At 46.9% G+C, this 16,392-nt stretch overlaps 1 protein-coding gene across 3 annotated transcripts in view; it reads right to left on the minus strand.

Annotated features, from left to right (window-relative positions):
- The window catches only part of Fam53b (family with sequence similarity 53, member B), a 115,571-nt gene that overhangs the window by 58,125 nt on the left and 41,054 nt on the right, over nt 1-16,392 (minus strand). For all 3 annotated transcript variants that reach the window (XM_013503079.1, XM_005401977.2, XM_005401975.2), the window contains exon 3: nt 12,652-12,706. In XM_013503079.1, the coding sequence (XP_013358533.1) occupies nt 12,652-12,706 (55 nt within the window). The remainder of the gene's footprint in view (nt 1-12,651; nt 12,707-16,392) is intronic.

A 16,392-nucleotide genomic window follows, 5' to 3' on the forward strand; every position in this document is an offset into this window, starting at 1 on the left:
GCCAGCTATTTCCAGACAGAGGACTCATATCTAGAATATATAAAGAACTCAAAAAGAAGTTAGCCCTCCCCAAAATAAAAAAAAAAATTAAAAAATGTGTAGATGAAATGCATAGTGACCTCTCAGAAGAAAAAGTACAAATGGCCAATAAATTCCTGAAGAAGTGTTCGACATGGCTGGTCATTAGAAAACAGGGATTTATTTCACTGTCTGAGTTATTTTACCTAGGATTATAGTCTCAAGGTACATCCATTTTCTTCCAAATGATTCAAGTTTACCCTTCTTTATGGCAGAGTAGTACTCCATTGTGTATAAATATATTTTTTGTATCGATTCATCTGTTGATAGGCACATGGGCTGTCTCCCAGATTTAGTTATTATAAACTGTACAACAGCACAATTCACATAGTTAAATCTTGGAAGTGACCTGTATGTCCATCAACAGATGAATAGACAAATAAATGTATTTACACACAGTAGAGTACTACTCTGCCATACAGGATAAACTTGAGTCATTTGCAGTAAAACAGATGATGTACCTTGAGACCATACAGTGTACAAGTTTAAATATCACATTTTCTCTTACATGAGAAACCCAAAATATAAATAAAGAGCAAGGCCAGGCGTGGTGGCGCACACCTGTAATCCCAGCACTTAGAAGGCTGAGGCAGGAGGATAGTTGTAAATTCGAGACCAACCTGGGCTACAAAGTGAGCTCAAGGCCAGCCTGAACTGCGTAGCAAGACCCTGTCTCAAAAAGACAATCAATCAATCAATAAATCAATAAACAGAGCAAAGTAAAAGCCAGATAATATCAAGTAGGCAGACAGATCTTTCTCCAGGGAGACAATTAAGAGATGGAGGGAGAGGAGGGTAGGGGATGAAGAAAGAATTAAGATGCATTAAGTACATGTACCGACTCCCCACAAGGAATATAATCATGATGAACTGCAAACATGTACCAATAAAATTTTTTTTTAAAAGAGACAAGATACTTCTCAAAAGGTGCTGACTTTGATGCCCTGGACTAAGCGTCACAACCAGCACCTACTGAGCTGGCTCAAGGGGGATAAACAATGCGGCGAAAGGGGAGGCCGGAGGAGAAGCCCAGTCAGAGTTGTGTGTGACGTTCCCTCCACTTGGGCACCCTGCCACAGCCATGTGACATAAAGCCTGAGAGGCCGGACCAGTGGGCAGGGGACATAAGGAGAAACCATACAGAGGCTGTAGCCACCGAGAGTCTCAGAAGCTGGGAATGCAGGAAAGAGATTTTCTGTAAGCCCAAGCGGGCCAGCTGAGAACAAAGCAGGACTAGTGAAATCCCCCGTTCACCTCATCCCAGAATCTTCCCAGGCCCTGACCACAGCCCTAGCCAAAGCAAGTCCAGACACCTGTTCCTTCAGTTGGATTAGACAAAATTACTTCCAAATACAAACATTACCAAAAAGTATACTTTTGCAAGTTGCATTTATGTTGTTCAAAGATGTCTTCACAACCCACAGAAAGCATTCCCTTCAAGTATTCATCATTCTTTTAAAACAGTTTCAATTTTATATTAGTCATCAGGTCGAAGTTCAGTGAACTAAAATAATACAGTAAAATTAGAAGAAATATAAACTAACACAGACTGAGTCATGACCAGCTTTGTTATGAAAAAGGAAGAAAGTTATCCCCAGAAACAAGTAGAGATTAATGGATGATGATGTCCATTAAAATAATGATGACAATAAAGTGATGATACTTAAGTAATGACACTTAAATGTCCTACAGTACAGGGCTGGATAAACACAGTATCACGGAATAACATGGAGTGTAAAGTAGCTCATCTCAAGGACCACGTAATGATGTGGGAAATGCTAGTGAGGTGATGCTATGCTAAAAGTCAGGATATAAAACTGTCTGATTCTTATTTACTAAAACATGTACTATGTTACATGTGAAGGTACAAAGGAAATAAACAAAAGTGGTAATAGTTGATTGGCAGACAGCTGCTTAATATAAATTTTCTTGTTTTTATTTTTCTATAGTCTCTAAATTTTCTATGAGAACAAAGGGATTAGCAAGGGTGTGAAGGCTGCATCCCCTAAGCCCCCGGTCTTATCTGACTTAATTCAGGAAGTCATCCAGGGCCAGGGCCTAGACCTTACCTTCCTTTGGGCTTTCAGGAAGTTGCTGGCCACTAACTTCCCTTTTAGGTCAAGGCACTGAGGAACCCTAAAGGCTAGGATTGTGGCAGACTGAGGAAGGAACCCAACCACAGTGCAGTGAGCCCCAACATGGTAGCATAGACTGGGTGCTTAGCTGCCTGGGGCACACAATGCAATGTGTCTCCACCAGGCCTCAAAAACACCATGAAATTTGAAGAGGTTGATCCCGTTCTCAGAGGATGCTACTTTCAGTTCCATTTTTGTTGCACTGGACTGGTGTTTCCCCACCTCTAGGAAATGAGAAGAAGCGGACTTGGGAGCCGGATAAACATGAACATGACTCTCATCTAGTAGTGCCACTCCATTCCCTTGGCCATCCTGTGATCTTGCCGCTAGACAAGACCCCTCAGGGGCCCTCTATTCCAGTCCCACCTCTTCACTGCCTCTGGAGAACTTTCTGAAGCCCCCACTTACTGTGGTCCAGCCCCCTGGCAGTTATCCATTGCTTCTTTTTTTTTTTTCTTTAGACAAGGTGTCTCTGTGTAGTCCAGGCTGGCCTTCAATTCACTATGGAGCCCATACTGGCCTCAAACTTACAGCAATCCTCCTGCCTCAGCTTCCTGAGTTCTGCAATTATAGGCATGCACCACCACATCCAGCTTAGTTATCTGTTGCCTCTTGAAAAAGATGCAAATGTTTTAGGCTGGCATCTAGGTCTGTCCATGTGTGGTTTCCCTAGCAGAACCTAATTCCAGGTACAAAACTTCTTACAACATTGGAGGTCAGACAAGAATCAAGTCAAAATCATCCTTGAAAATCTCTCATCAGCCTATAAGTTACAGCCCTCCTGGTTTTGTAGAGAAACCCTGACAAGTATTTTTATGTACAAGCAATTCCTTATAAAGCTACAGTTTAATCATGAGACTGTAGGAATGAACACCAGTAAAATCTAAATCCAGAGGGCTGGGAGTCCAATTCACTTGGCCTTGAAGCTAACTATCAAAACTCCCAAGGGGTACTGGGTTGAATGGTAAATTCTAACACGTCTTGCTGGCCTACAGGACTGACTGCAATCTGTTTATAGAGTCTGCTGATCTTAAATCTGTAAGGTTTCTTTGTTGTAGGGAAGACTCAGAGTTAGTCCCCAGCTCAGTCTATTGGAGCAAACAGAGCATGACGGGAGTGCAGGTGCATCCTGCCCCAGAACACAAGCTCTTCCGTGTCTACACACTTTCACTAGGCCTGGGCTGTTCTTCCACCTTTATCCTCCTTCCACCAAGAGAGCCTCTTACCCCTCATTTAGGAGCCACCCAAATGTCCTCTGAGGAGACACCTTTTTCCATATGGCCGCTGACCCACCCACAGCCATTTGCTCAGCCATACGGCTCCAGCACTGGCAAAGCCTTAGTTATCTGCTCACATGCCTACATCTCCTTTTGGGCCTCCAGCTCTCAAGCACAGTCCAGTGTGGCTCAAGTGCTGAGTGTGGCGTACAGCAGACCTCATTCGGGAAGGTGGTGTGGAGGAAGGAACCGACGACAAAATGCACACAAAAGCTACAGAGGAAGCCTCGTTATGCTTGCTTGGTCTTGCTTATCCTTTGTGCTAGGCAGACCCTTCCGTGGCCAGGCAGGTCTAACCTGGGCTGTGCCTTGAACTCTCCCCCTGCCCAGATGGCTGCCTGTGAAGCAGTCCGGAGACTGGTGGGCAGCGTTATGCCTAAGACACTTTGCAAATGCAAAGCGCTGCTACTGTGTATCAACACCAGCCAGGTGGCCACTTGTGCTGTCAGCAGTACAGATAATACTGTAATTGTTTCTATCTTTATCACAGTGAGAAGTAAAATATAAGAAAGTAAAAACAATTGAGGCTATGTTTAGCCCTTGGGTTTCCTACCTTCACTCCGGGAATAATTTGTTGGATCAGATCACCAGACAAAAGAAACAAGAATAGAGGCTGTTTTTAATGGAAAACTGCCCCACATGCTAGGTACCAACGTCACACTGCACAAAGGGTCTCAACGGGGCTCTAAGAGGAGGCTACCGGGGCCTCCACCCCGCCATTCAACATCACTTCTGCACAAACTGTAACTTTTTCAAAAGTGGCAAAGGCCATGGACATAGGGAGTCTACTGAGCAAGGTCACTCAGTGTAATGGAAAGGGTATGACTCCTCAGTTCAAACCTCAGCTCTGCAAGTTCTTTAACCTCTCAGATCAGGGCTTCTGTGAGAAGAAAATAGGGACCCAGTACAGAGCCTGCCAACAGCTCTCTGAAATGGCAACTATCATTGCAATTCTGGTACAACAGTACTGGAAAATGTACTTGTCTCTGAGGCTCGGCTCTTCTGCACCGAGGTATCAATCTCTGGACTCAAGCTGGAAAGGAAACCTGTCTCTCTGCACTAGGACTTCGTGAAGTGCAGTTTTAGGAGCATGTGCAGAACTATCCTTAGAGAAGCAGTGTTTGTAAAGATGCAGCCCTCTTGCTGAGAATGGTAGTATAAGCCTATAATCCCAGCTAGTTGGGAAGCTGAGGCAGGAGGATTGCAGGTTTATAGCCAGCCTGGGAAATTTAATGAGACCCTGTTTCAAAATTTAAAAATAAAAAACTAGTAGTGTAGCTCAGTGCTTCCTGAATTGAATCTCCACTACCACAAGAAAAAAAAAAAAAAGAGCCTCTCGAGCTTCCTCAAGCTATACCTTCCCCATACAGCCCTGTCCTTGACTTGATAAATCAGAACTACTTGGGGTAGGAATCTGCATTTTAATAAACTCTCCGGGTTATTGTAATGCAAAAATGCTGAGAGAAATGCTCTGGACTACAGGTACACAACAGCCTCAGTCAGAACAGCAGCCCAGCCAGACCACCCAGCCACACGCTGGAAACTTCTAGTGGGTTGATGATTCTGGACTCTACAAATGTGGGTTCATAACAACACAGACTTGGTGATTTTGTTTTGCTTTTGGTTTGGACAATTATAGGAAGCAGAACTATGAAGAAGGATCACTTTGCCTTTCAAGCACCTTCAGGCCCTTATGTCACAGCCCACAAAATGTGCCCCTCAGAACTTCCCTCTCACACTCTGGATTAAGAGCCAGCTCTGGATTAAGAGCCACTGGCAGAGGTCTGAGAGGCAAGTGACTCTTATGAACAGGAAGTGTTTGTGGCCTCCCACCGTCTCCCTGATGACACACTGTGGGCCATCAGCTGTGTCTTAAAGCTTTCCAGAAAGGCTCCCCACTCACCTGGAGCCCAACACCAAGACACAGTAGGCCTGAGCATCGCACCTGCTGGTCACTTTCCATGCCACCCCTGTTACTGCAACATTCAGAAGTATGCAAAGTTTCTCAATCCCCTGCTGCATCAATCGTACAAGTCTGAAATTGCACATGGGCATGTATCTGTGTGTGTACATGGTAACATTCCACCTGCAGATGAGAGGGTGAGCCACACAACTACCCTGGGGCCAGTTCTCTCACAGGGGAACTAAGTGACCAAAGCCTCTTCCAAAACTGAGGCACAAGCACTGACATGAAGGCTCTGACTTCTGACTACCCTGCAAGGCACTACATGTGGACACGAGGACTCAAATCCCCAAATTCACACTCACAAGGATCTGGCCCTGCTGCCCCTTGACCAAGGAGTACAGACGGCTGTTGGGTACACAGATGTAGAGCTCGAAGAAAGAAAAACACTCCGAAGAATACAAATGGCCTTTGACCTCAAGTGTTCTGGTTTCTATTTCTGCTTTAAACTTGGAGGGAAATTCCCAGGGGCCTAGATTTTGGAGGACTTGCTACATTCAAAAGACAGAGGAGTTTTACAGCGGTGGAAATCTCTGTGCTGTTTTAGATGCTCCCTTAAAGTGACATAACCACAACAGAATGTGGTTTCTAGAAAGGTTAAACACCTTGAGTGCAGACCCAAGAGGCAAGATTCTTGCAACTTCTGAGACCCAGGAAGCAAGCCTCCGGCTAGATGGTCAGAGATCTGTCTTCACACGGGTCTACCTGCACTAAGAAATCTCTCTCCCATGCCTGTGGGCTGGGTTTTGCTAACTTCGCCTTAAGGCTGCAAGGACTCTACTTGATTTAGGGGAAAGATAACCAAACTTTCAATGGGAAACTCAAAAGAACTGGGGTGTCCTGAAGATAGCTTTGCTAAACTGATCTTATGACAAGAAAATGGGGAGGGGGGGGATACACATTGATGAGCTCACACACAATGGTGTCACCTACGTTTTAATGGACTTCAGAGCCCCTGTCTCACTGGAGCTCCTCTGTCCATCATGAGAATAGGCGCTCAATTCAGAATTATGCCAGGACAGAAAGGCTCCTATTTTTACCTGCCTGGGACTCAGCCTGGTCCTGCGTTTTTACTTGCAATGGACGGCAAACTGATGCTGTGTCTCGAGTTCAGGGACAGTGACACAAGGCACCAAACTTCTCACACAAGGCATGACAGATGCAGGATTAGGAAAGCCAGAGATGAAGTGCCACCTGGCCTCATCAGGGGAAGCAGGAAGGCTGGTCTTCACAGTGCCAAAAGGAGACAGAGAGACTCAGGAGGATTCAAAGTACTCGCAGGGCCTTCCCCTCACCAGCAGCTGCCACGGATTCCAGTAAGCCTCTGCTCTTAAACAAAGGACCTAGTAGGATTGCCAAGGTGTAAAACCCACAGCGGACTGGGTCCTTGGAGCACCAGCCTCTGTCTCTTCCCTCTACACAGACAGGGCTGACTGAGACTCTATGCCAGTCCTTTCAGCTCTGACAGGGAATTCCTGCTCCAACCTGTCCCGCAATGCCTAGAGGCATTCACAAGGGGGGAGGGTGGATTCACCATGCCAACAGAACTCCGAAGGTCAGGAAAGTCATTCTGGCCCATCTCTTCAGATTCCTTCTGGATTGTAGGTATGAAGACAGCACAAGCAAGTCTCTAGCCCAATGTGCATAGCCGAAGAACCGGCAGGTGGGAGAGCCCTTCAGGAAACACAAGAAATGAAAATTGACTGTTCACTAACTAATACCCCAATGGGCTCCTTGCTGGAGGTAGGAAAGAGCTTGAGCGTGCGATCCAAGCACTTTACTCATCTAGTGAGTTGTTACAGCAGTCTCTGTCTACAGGTGGGGAGACCAAGCTTGTGAACAGTAGTATGCTTTCCCTGTGGGAACACAGCTAACAGAGCCCAGACTTCAACAGAGCCCAGATTTAAGCCTCACCCACCATCCTAAAGCCATCCTCTTGCAGGTGGGCCAGGCAGTCTCCTAACTGGATCATCTTTTGCCGTGGAGAGCACAGTGCCCAAAGACAGTCTGCAATAGCCATTCCTGTCCTCTGGCAATACTGTGACCCACTCCTTTTCCAACCCAGATCAGCCCAACCTGTATGAGACGGCAACCTGGGAGGCTCCTTTTTCATTTCACTGCAAACACCTATCACGTGCCAACTCTATTTCGCATTTATTTCCATTCTGTATTTTATTTCTGAACTGTCTGAGACTAATGAACAGTACAAAGAAGAATTTAAAGCACCACAGATGAACCTTAGACTATTTTAGAGATTAAAAAAATTATACATATATAACTGCAATCATTAAAGATATAATGAAAATAACATGTAAACATAAAGAAAATGCATACACATATGCATACTTCTACACAGATGTAATTTTTTAATAAAAACAAATCTCACCCTATCCCATATTAGTTAATTAGTTTCTCACAGGAGCCCATGGTCCAATCGTAACACTTAAAATGGCTAACACTGAAAGATCAAAAAAAAATGTGGAAAGCACCAAAAATGGGGCCTGAGGAGCTCTGATTCTGTACTTGTTGTTTTTCATTGTGTTTCATTCATTTGATTGTTTTTCTAAGAAACCAAGAACAGCCTGTAAATGCCAGCTTTTTCACACAAGGTGCAGTCACATTCCACTTTCAATGACAAATAGTGACTGAGTTAAAAGACTGAAAGCTACCAAATCTCAAAGTGAAATCTCTCAGTCCTACGCAGCTCTACACAGCCAACTGGTTTCCCCGCAGAAATTCATCCAGAGAGTGCCCCCGGGAACAACCCTTTTATGTACAGAGTAGACTTTTACAGCCAAGTAATTAAACACGGAAAGTAAGGGCTTATAATTAAAATGCTGACAAACCTGAACTGAGCAGCACAAGTAGAGCTGCTATAATATTTTTACAATTCCTTTTTATACATAATGTATGATCCTTCTGCTCGTTTCCTCTATGTTCTTTGCCTGTGAAACAATTTACATTAATAAATAATTTATTACCATAACTCCTAAAAGTAATTACGGGTTTCCACCCAATTTTTTAGCATATGAATTGTTTTGTTCTGTCCACTGACTTGTATTTACAAGACTTTTTCCTAGTGGCCTTTTTGAAATAATTGGTATTGCCTTCGCTTTCTTGAATTTTATGTGCTTTCCAGGTCTTCTCCTCGCCTGAGCAGTGAGGAAAATGAAACGTGTGGTGTCCATTGTCCCCACAACACAGAACTCATTTAATGGCTGCAATTAGCAGAGGGTGGTGAATGGAGCTTACTCTCACCCCACTTGCCCTGTTTCACTAAAAACGATTAAACTAGTCTCTGTGTGCCCCAGAGTCAGCATGAAGAAGCATCTCCCACCACAAATGGCAGAGTATTCAGAGGTGTTGTGTACAATGGCTTCCCATGCAGGCCTCACCTCACCCCACACAGGAGGATCTGCGTTCTGTGCTCACTGGAAGCCAGTGTCAGGAGCAAGGTCTGGCTCCCTGCCTGGCCAGCTGACCACAGGTGGACCACGCCCATGGAGCTGCCACCTGACCTACATTTCCTGTGTCAAGAGCACAATATGTCATCAGGTCGATGGCTCTTCCCCAGAAAAGTTGTTTGCAGAGGAAATTCCACTCCATCACAGGAGGTGGGCTGGTGATGATCTGGGAAGTGAGAAACGAAACCAAGAAGGCAAACCCGGCCTCTGCCAGAAAGGGCCCTGCGGCAACAGAATGGGCCTGGCACCCTAATAAGAGGCCCTTAGCTGGGCACAGAGCAGGTGGGCAGGGCTGGGATCTCTCTGCCCTGAGTCCCGCACTCCCACCTCACCTGACTTTGTCCTCTCCCCCAATCTGGGAAAGCACAAAATCACTTCTTTGTATCAAGTTTCCAAATTGAAATAGGGGACAAAGGTGAGGTGAAGACTGGTATCCACCTTGAAATCATAAAACAAGAAGCACTTTGAAAACAAAACAAAGGCCATCATCGCGGGCACTTGAATATATTAGTAATGTGTTTTATCTCCGGGGGTGGAGAGGAGGCCCAGCCATTTGGAAAGGCAGCATTCTAAGAAGCAGCAGCACAAAATACATTGCTTTGCTCCTAGCCCTAATGCACTTAGTGGACCTTTCTTTCAAGCATTTATGAAACCCAGACTCATATGGGCTTCCAGCTAGGGCCCTTGCATGGCATAAGGGGCTAACGAGAGCCAGATCTCACAGGAGAATTCCACTGATGGGGCCAGCATTCGAGCCCTTTATCTCCAGAAGACAGACTGGGGTTTGGTGATTATAATAATTTGGTGCTTTATCTTTACTGAGCATTGGCCAACCCTGGAAGGGCCCAAAACACTCTTTAAAAGTCTGGCCAGCCCCTCAGGGTGTTCTCTTCCCTGCTATTGAAAAACAGACACGCCCAAGATGAAATCTCGCTGTCTAAGGTGCACTCCCAGTTTGCACAGCACAGGATGAGGCTACAAAATCTCAATTCATGGTTACATGGGCTGGAGGGGTAACACGAGCTTCCCTCAGCACACACAGGGCTTGGGAGGCCTTGGACAGCTGACACTCCTGGCTCAAGTAGGTGCCAGAAAAGGACAGAAAGGAAGGGACAGAATGGGCACCTTTAGGGTACTGCCATCTCTTTGAATCCCCATAACATCTACAATTGCCCAGAGGAAGAAACTGAGGCACTGCAGGATGGGGTAACTTGCTCTCGGTTCTAAGGGCTCTTACATCTCGGAAGGTGGCCCACACCACAGGGAAATCATTGTGTGCTGCTTTCTCCTCTACTTGACAGAAATTTCCTTGTGGACAGGGTTCTTCTGACTCAAGAGGGCTGAGCAACAGACAGAAAAGGCATGTCAGGAAGAGAGGCACACAGTGGGACAAGGGCATGCCCTTGACCCACCACCTGTACAGCTGCCCAGGCTGACTGGCAGTGCCTTGGTGCTGGCCTGCAGGATGGGGTCTTGTGAAAGGGAGGAGCAAGGACAAGGCCCTGGGATGGAGACAGGGTTTCCTAAAGGCCCATAAGAGACACAGCCCAGTACCTCCTGGAGGCCACAAGTCTCCCTGATAGAAAGCAGGCCTCCTCTGGTAGAAATCAGGCTTCTGGGCCCACAGGCTCAGAGACTATCCTGGGAAACCTGAGCCTTCTTTCCCAGACCTCTGCCTTGGACCCTGGCCAGACATTTGAACCCTACAAGGGCAGTTCCCATCTGTACTCCCCTCTCCAAAGGAAAAGAAGGTGTTCCCTTTGTTTAGATGTGGAGGCTTCTTCTCAGGAAGCAGGATCCTCAACTTAGGTCTCAGTCTTCTTTTTAACTACTACTTATGGAGAGCTCTCTCTGAGCTAATTTCTTTATAAACATTATGTCACACAGTTCTCACAATAAGCCTACAAGGTAGGTGCTATCACAATTGCCGTTTTGCAGATGAGGAAACTTAAGCTCAGAAAAGTTAAGAACTTCACCAAAAAAAAAAAAAAAGAAAAGTTAAGAACTTCAGCATGATTATATGACCCTAGCACTGCCCATTACAAACCCCTAAGAGTTCACCTTATTATGATTCACAAGGTGTAAAGGCCAGGGATTCTTAATGCATGAACAGCCTTAATCCCCACACCCCAAGCTGGTCTGACTTCTGTTTCCAGCTACAGTCTGGTGAGTTGAAAGAAGTCTCTTTCTGGGCATGACAAATAGAGGCAGCTTGAGTGTAAGGCCATCCCAGGAAGCAGGCAATGCAGCAGGCTTCCGGGACATGTGCTAGGGTGCAGAGGGTTCAAAAACCGTTAACCACCAAGGAGGTATTCAATTATATGGGGACAGGCCTCAGAAGTGTGTCACACGGTAAACCAAGGCCAGGTGATCTCCCTGTTTCTATTTCCTCCGGGTGGCAGCATCAAAGAGGACCGCTCAGCTCTCTCAGAGCTGTGGCACATGACTGAGAAGAAAATCTTCCTTCTGCTTTATTTGGTCCAATTCTGCCTCTCAAGGGACCTTGGGGAGGATCACTTCACTGGGTCTCAGCGTCCCCATAACTTCTCTGGCCCTGAAGCTGCATACACAGTGCTCAACAGACCCCGCAGCCTTCCATACATCATCACATCTACAGGAAAACCCTTGAAAAAGAACAGGAAAACACTGGACATAGAGGCAAAGGACTAAGAAAGGAAGGCAGGGATGACTTCATGTGCCTCTCCAGAAACAAAGAGAATCTGAGAGCCCACAGTAGTTACCCACTATCAAAATCTGGTCTCTGACTCAGCACAGACATTACAGAAACTTATCTGGCAGGACATCCTAGTGCAGCAGGAGAGTCATGGAATGGCAGCAAAAGGAGACGCTGTACCCAATCACCCAGAGCATCAAGAAATCCACACACTCAATGCAGTCATTCTTTTTTGCCCCCTAGAAGACGTGGCAACTCAGATGCACATGCAAACAGAAGCAGAGTAAGGCACCTTTCTGGGAGCAAGTCAGCAATATGAACCAAGAAGCTAAAAAGGTCCCTGAGAACCAACTATCCTAAGGCATAATCCAAAACACAAGACTCAGGCACTTTAAGAGTCATCGTTAGGGGCAGGGATGTGGCTCAGTGGCATAGCACCAGCCTGGCAAGTGCAAGGTCTTGAGTTTGATTCCCGGTACCAAAAAACAAAAAAAAGTCATTATTAATGACAACAGCAAATTCAACAGCCCTTTTTGCCCACTAACCATTTTGATACATCCACACAATACAGTAATACAGACCATTAAAATGCATGGAATGAATAATTTTCATGCTGTGGTAACTAGCAAATGAAAAAGCAAGCAAATACAATTTTATATAATTATACATTCATCATGGACTCAGCTATGTTAAAAAAATTCCAAAAACAAACATACATGAAAATATCAACAGTAACTAACACTGGGAATTGGGGCTGTAAGACATTTTTACTTTATATACTATGGTATATTTTCTGAAATTAAAAAAAAAATCAGTTAATTACTTTAATAATCAGAAAGAAATACTCAGTGTTAGAGTTGGAAATGGTATTTGCAAACCACACACCAGTGCCTGTCCCCTCACTCACTCACCCCCAGACCATTCCAGGAGCATTAGGGACCGAAATAATCGAAACACACATAAGACAGTTCCCGGTGCCCTCTGGCACTTGAAAGAGCTTTCAGCATCTCACCTGGCTGGAACAACTAGAGGAGGACGGCCATGCCATGTGTTTACTCACCCATAATTCCACAAGAGAAAAGGGTAGGTCCTTGACTCATCTTCTTTGGCGTGTGCTGAAAACAACCAGAAAAGCTATTCACTCTTCAAGTCATAAGAAGCACATCTGCACATGACTCTGCACTGATCTCTTGCTAAAGTCGCAATTATAGAGAGAACTGCCCTTTGCAGAGGCAAAGGGCAGCAACTGCCCTTTGCAAGGGGAAGGAGAAAAGGAGTATCCCAAGAGACAACATCTGCACAGGACTGGGCCCAGCCTCTGTGTCCAAGTCTCCAGCGAGTCATGGATCTATCAAGTGAACAGATTTTTAAAACAGAAAGCCCGTGACTTCTGACACGAGGGGATGTCTCCACATAGGTGTTACGGGGGAGGTGTGATGGGGAATAGTGAACAAGGTCCACCACAATGCTGGAGGCAGGCTAGGGGAGGTGGGGCTTGCCGAGGAGTGAGGAGCAGAAGGCCCACCCCACCCAGGTCCCTCCCTTGGAAATGAGGCTAGCTCTTCCTTCTCTAGCAGGGAGCAATGGGAGGCTCGGGGAATGCTGGCCTGTGCTTCACAGCTGCTTGGCGTCTACGGCGAGGCCCCTCTAAACTGAAACAGAAACTCGACGCTTCCATTTGGTCTCAACCTTAGCGCTAACTCCTAGGCACTGTCTTTCCACAAGTTTCCCCTTCCACTGTGAGCATTCTCCGTCTTCCCTCAGAGCTCAGGCTAACACTATGGCCATGGAGTAAAAACCAGGCCCAGGAAACCTGGAGAAGCCCACACGCCAGGCACTTGCTCCACAGCTAGAGAACAATCTGAACACGGAGGACTCGGGGGGTTCCTCATGCTCACTGACATCCAAGTCAGTGGGGCTCTTCTGACCACCAGTGCAGAGGAGACTCCCCATCAGAACCCCACGAAGGTCTGCCTCAAGCATTCTAAAACTCTCTGGCCCCTTATTCATTCACCCACTCACTTAGACAGGAATGGCAGCGATCTGTGCAGGCTGTGCTGGGGTGCATCTTGCAAGGGAGAAAGAAGCTCTCAGCCCCAGACGGACCAGCCGGCTTTGCTGAGGAGCTCCCAACACCCTGCCCACCCCCAGTGACAGGGACAGGCAAGGCTTATAAGCTGAGAAGTGGACAGGAACCAGTCCTTGGCTCTTTAAGGCCTGGAGAGAGGGTGAGGCTGACTAGGAACACCTGGCCCACCCAGATAAAAAGGGTGGCAAGCACCTGGCACAAGGTCTCTCACCTCATCCCCATCTGCCCAGTCTGGAGACCTTTGTACTTGGACAGCAATGCGTTTATCCCACAGGATTTTTAAAGGTCCATCTTAATCAGTGCATGGACACAGAGGTAAAGGAGGGCTCACATTTCACAGAGGTCAGTCAGGCAGAAAAACCATTATATTATAGACAGAGCTGAAGCTGAAAGAAGCCCAGGGCTTGTGTACTGGGATGGGGAGGAGATGAGGGCCAGCTTCCTGAGAGAACCCCCAAACTGGTATTGAAGGGCCAGAAGAAGCTGGGTAGAGCAGTCCTTCTCCAGTCCCCCTCCTCAGTTTTTTGTTTATTTTGTTTTTTTTTGAGACAGGGTCTTGTAGGTCCTTCAGGCTAGCCTTGAACTCATTATATAGTCCAGGCTGTCCTCTGACTAACAGAGATCTTCCTCCTCCAACCTCCCAAGTGCTAGGATTACAGGTGTCTACCACCTCACCTGGGTCCCCCTCCTCAGTTTAAAACACTTGCACTACCAGGCTAGGTTACCTTCTTGGATTCCAATGATGTATCTAACCATCCGTGCTGTAGCCACCCACAGCAGTATCTGGAAAGAGGTAAGACAGCTGCACCTGCCGCCCTTCCAGTTGACCCAGTTAACACCGCAAGATACAGAGCTGAAAGCAAAACCAAAGTCACCCCACGGAGAAAAGGTAACAAACACACAGGAGCCTGCCACTGGGATTCTGCCACTCACAGCCAAGTGCACAGCCTGTAGACACTAGGCAGGCCCCTTGCTCCCAGCGAAAGGGTTCAGACAGAAACTGGGTTTCTCCCTTGCCAGGTACCTACAAGCTCCAGCACTCAGGGAGCACCCAGGTATAAGGGAAAAAATGCCCACTGGGGAGCCACAGTCCCCATACCCTGGGGTGGTCAGATGGCTGAAAGCACCCTGGCTGGTAGCCCACTGAAGCCCAAACCATGAGAGGGACCACTGAAAACAGAAGAAAACAGGAAGGCTGCTTTAATGGTAGGCAGGAGCCTAGAGGGCTTGGGCTTTATAGACAGAAAGACTACACAGCCAACTCCCGCCTTGTTGGTGGGACAGTGCCCACAGTCTCTTTGTCCCACTGAGTTGGCAGATTCTAACAGAAAGTACCTCGGGGCACTCCTGACCCAGGCCTGCCCACGGAATGTGGGCAAGGAATGCAGAAGTGTGTCAGCCTGAGTTGTGGCCTACAGCGGGATGCCCCTGGGCCAGCACCCAGGGCTCCCTAGTCCCCAGTCACTCACCCACTCACTCATTTATTCACTCAACAAGGACTTTCAGCATTTGCGGAAGATCCCCTGAGTAGCTCATCATTTCCCAGGTGGGGAGCACACTCTCACTGTCCTACCAGTTTCCCTGTCCAAGCCGCCACCAAATGGCCACCCCGCTGGTCTCCTTATGGGTGCCCTTGGCCACTGTTCACCTTTTACCCAGAACCAAAGTCATCTTTTTAAAGCAGAGAGCAAACCATGTCATTCCTCTCCAACTTCGCACAGCAACCAGCATAAAATCCAGGTCACTCCTCTCCCAACCCCACACTCCCACATGAGCCAACCCCAGGATCCCTCACCTTCCTGTGCCCATCCTCTCCACCCCTGCTGCTAGGTGCTGCTACCTCGGTTTCTCTGCCCTGGGATCTCTACATGACAGGCTCTGCATTCTCCTTCCTATCTGTGTGCTCCTCAGCGGCCCTCCTTGAGCATCCTGACTAGATCACTACCCTCCTGTCACGGGCTCCTCTCTGGCATACCTCATGCACACCTGTTTTACACAACACAGCATGGTCAGTGTGCCTGTGTCTGTGCATATTCTCTGCTCTGTGAGAATGAAGCTTCCCAGGAAAGGGGGCTCTCTTGTTTATGATGTTCCAGCGCAGAGCAGGTTCCATGTCTGGAGCCGCCTGTCAGAGCCAGCCTACTCCCATACATCCCGTGGACATTCAGCCAACAGAAGCAGGTGTTCACTGGGCAGAACGTATTTGCTTCCCCAAATTGCTGGGCTCAGGGAAAGCCAAAACTCAGTAGGGAACTGAGTGAGGCAAGGCCACCCCACTCAACCAGGTCTTCCCAGGCGCCCCATGCCTGCCCCCAATTCCCCATCCAAGGGTGCCAGCAGACCAGGAAGGTTTCACACTAAAATATTACAATATGAAAGAACACCAGTAAAGGGCTTCTGGGATGTGGGAAAAGAGAAGGGAAAGAAGGAGAAATTTTGTATGTATGTATATACAGGATAGATAACATGGTTGTTCTTCTATCTGCTGTTTCTATGCTGAAAGAAACTGTCAATGAGTCTTTGGTTGACCAGTATTGCATGTCTATATCTGTTTTCATGAGAAGCCACTTTGAAGATATCAATATGTAATACAACCACCATTGTTAATTCCCTACCACTTTGTTTGTAACTCTGTATTGTCTGTATTGTGCTTGTGATATGTTGTAAAATGTTGTATGTCTGTTAATGTTTCCCTCCTTTTATCCTTAAAAT

This window comes from Chinchilla lanigera, unplaced genomic scaffold, assembly GCF_000276665.1.
Source record: "Chinchilla lanigera isolate Chin_1 unplaced genomic scaffold, ChiLan1.0 scaffold00076, whole genome shotgun sequence".
NCBI classification, from domain to species: Eukaryota; Metazoa; Chordata; class Mammalia; order Rodentia; family Chinchillidae; genus Chinchilla; species Chinchilla lanigera.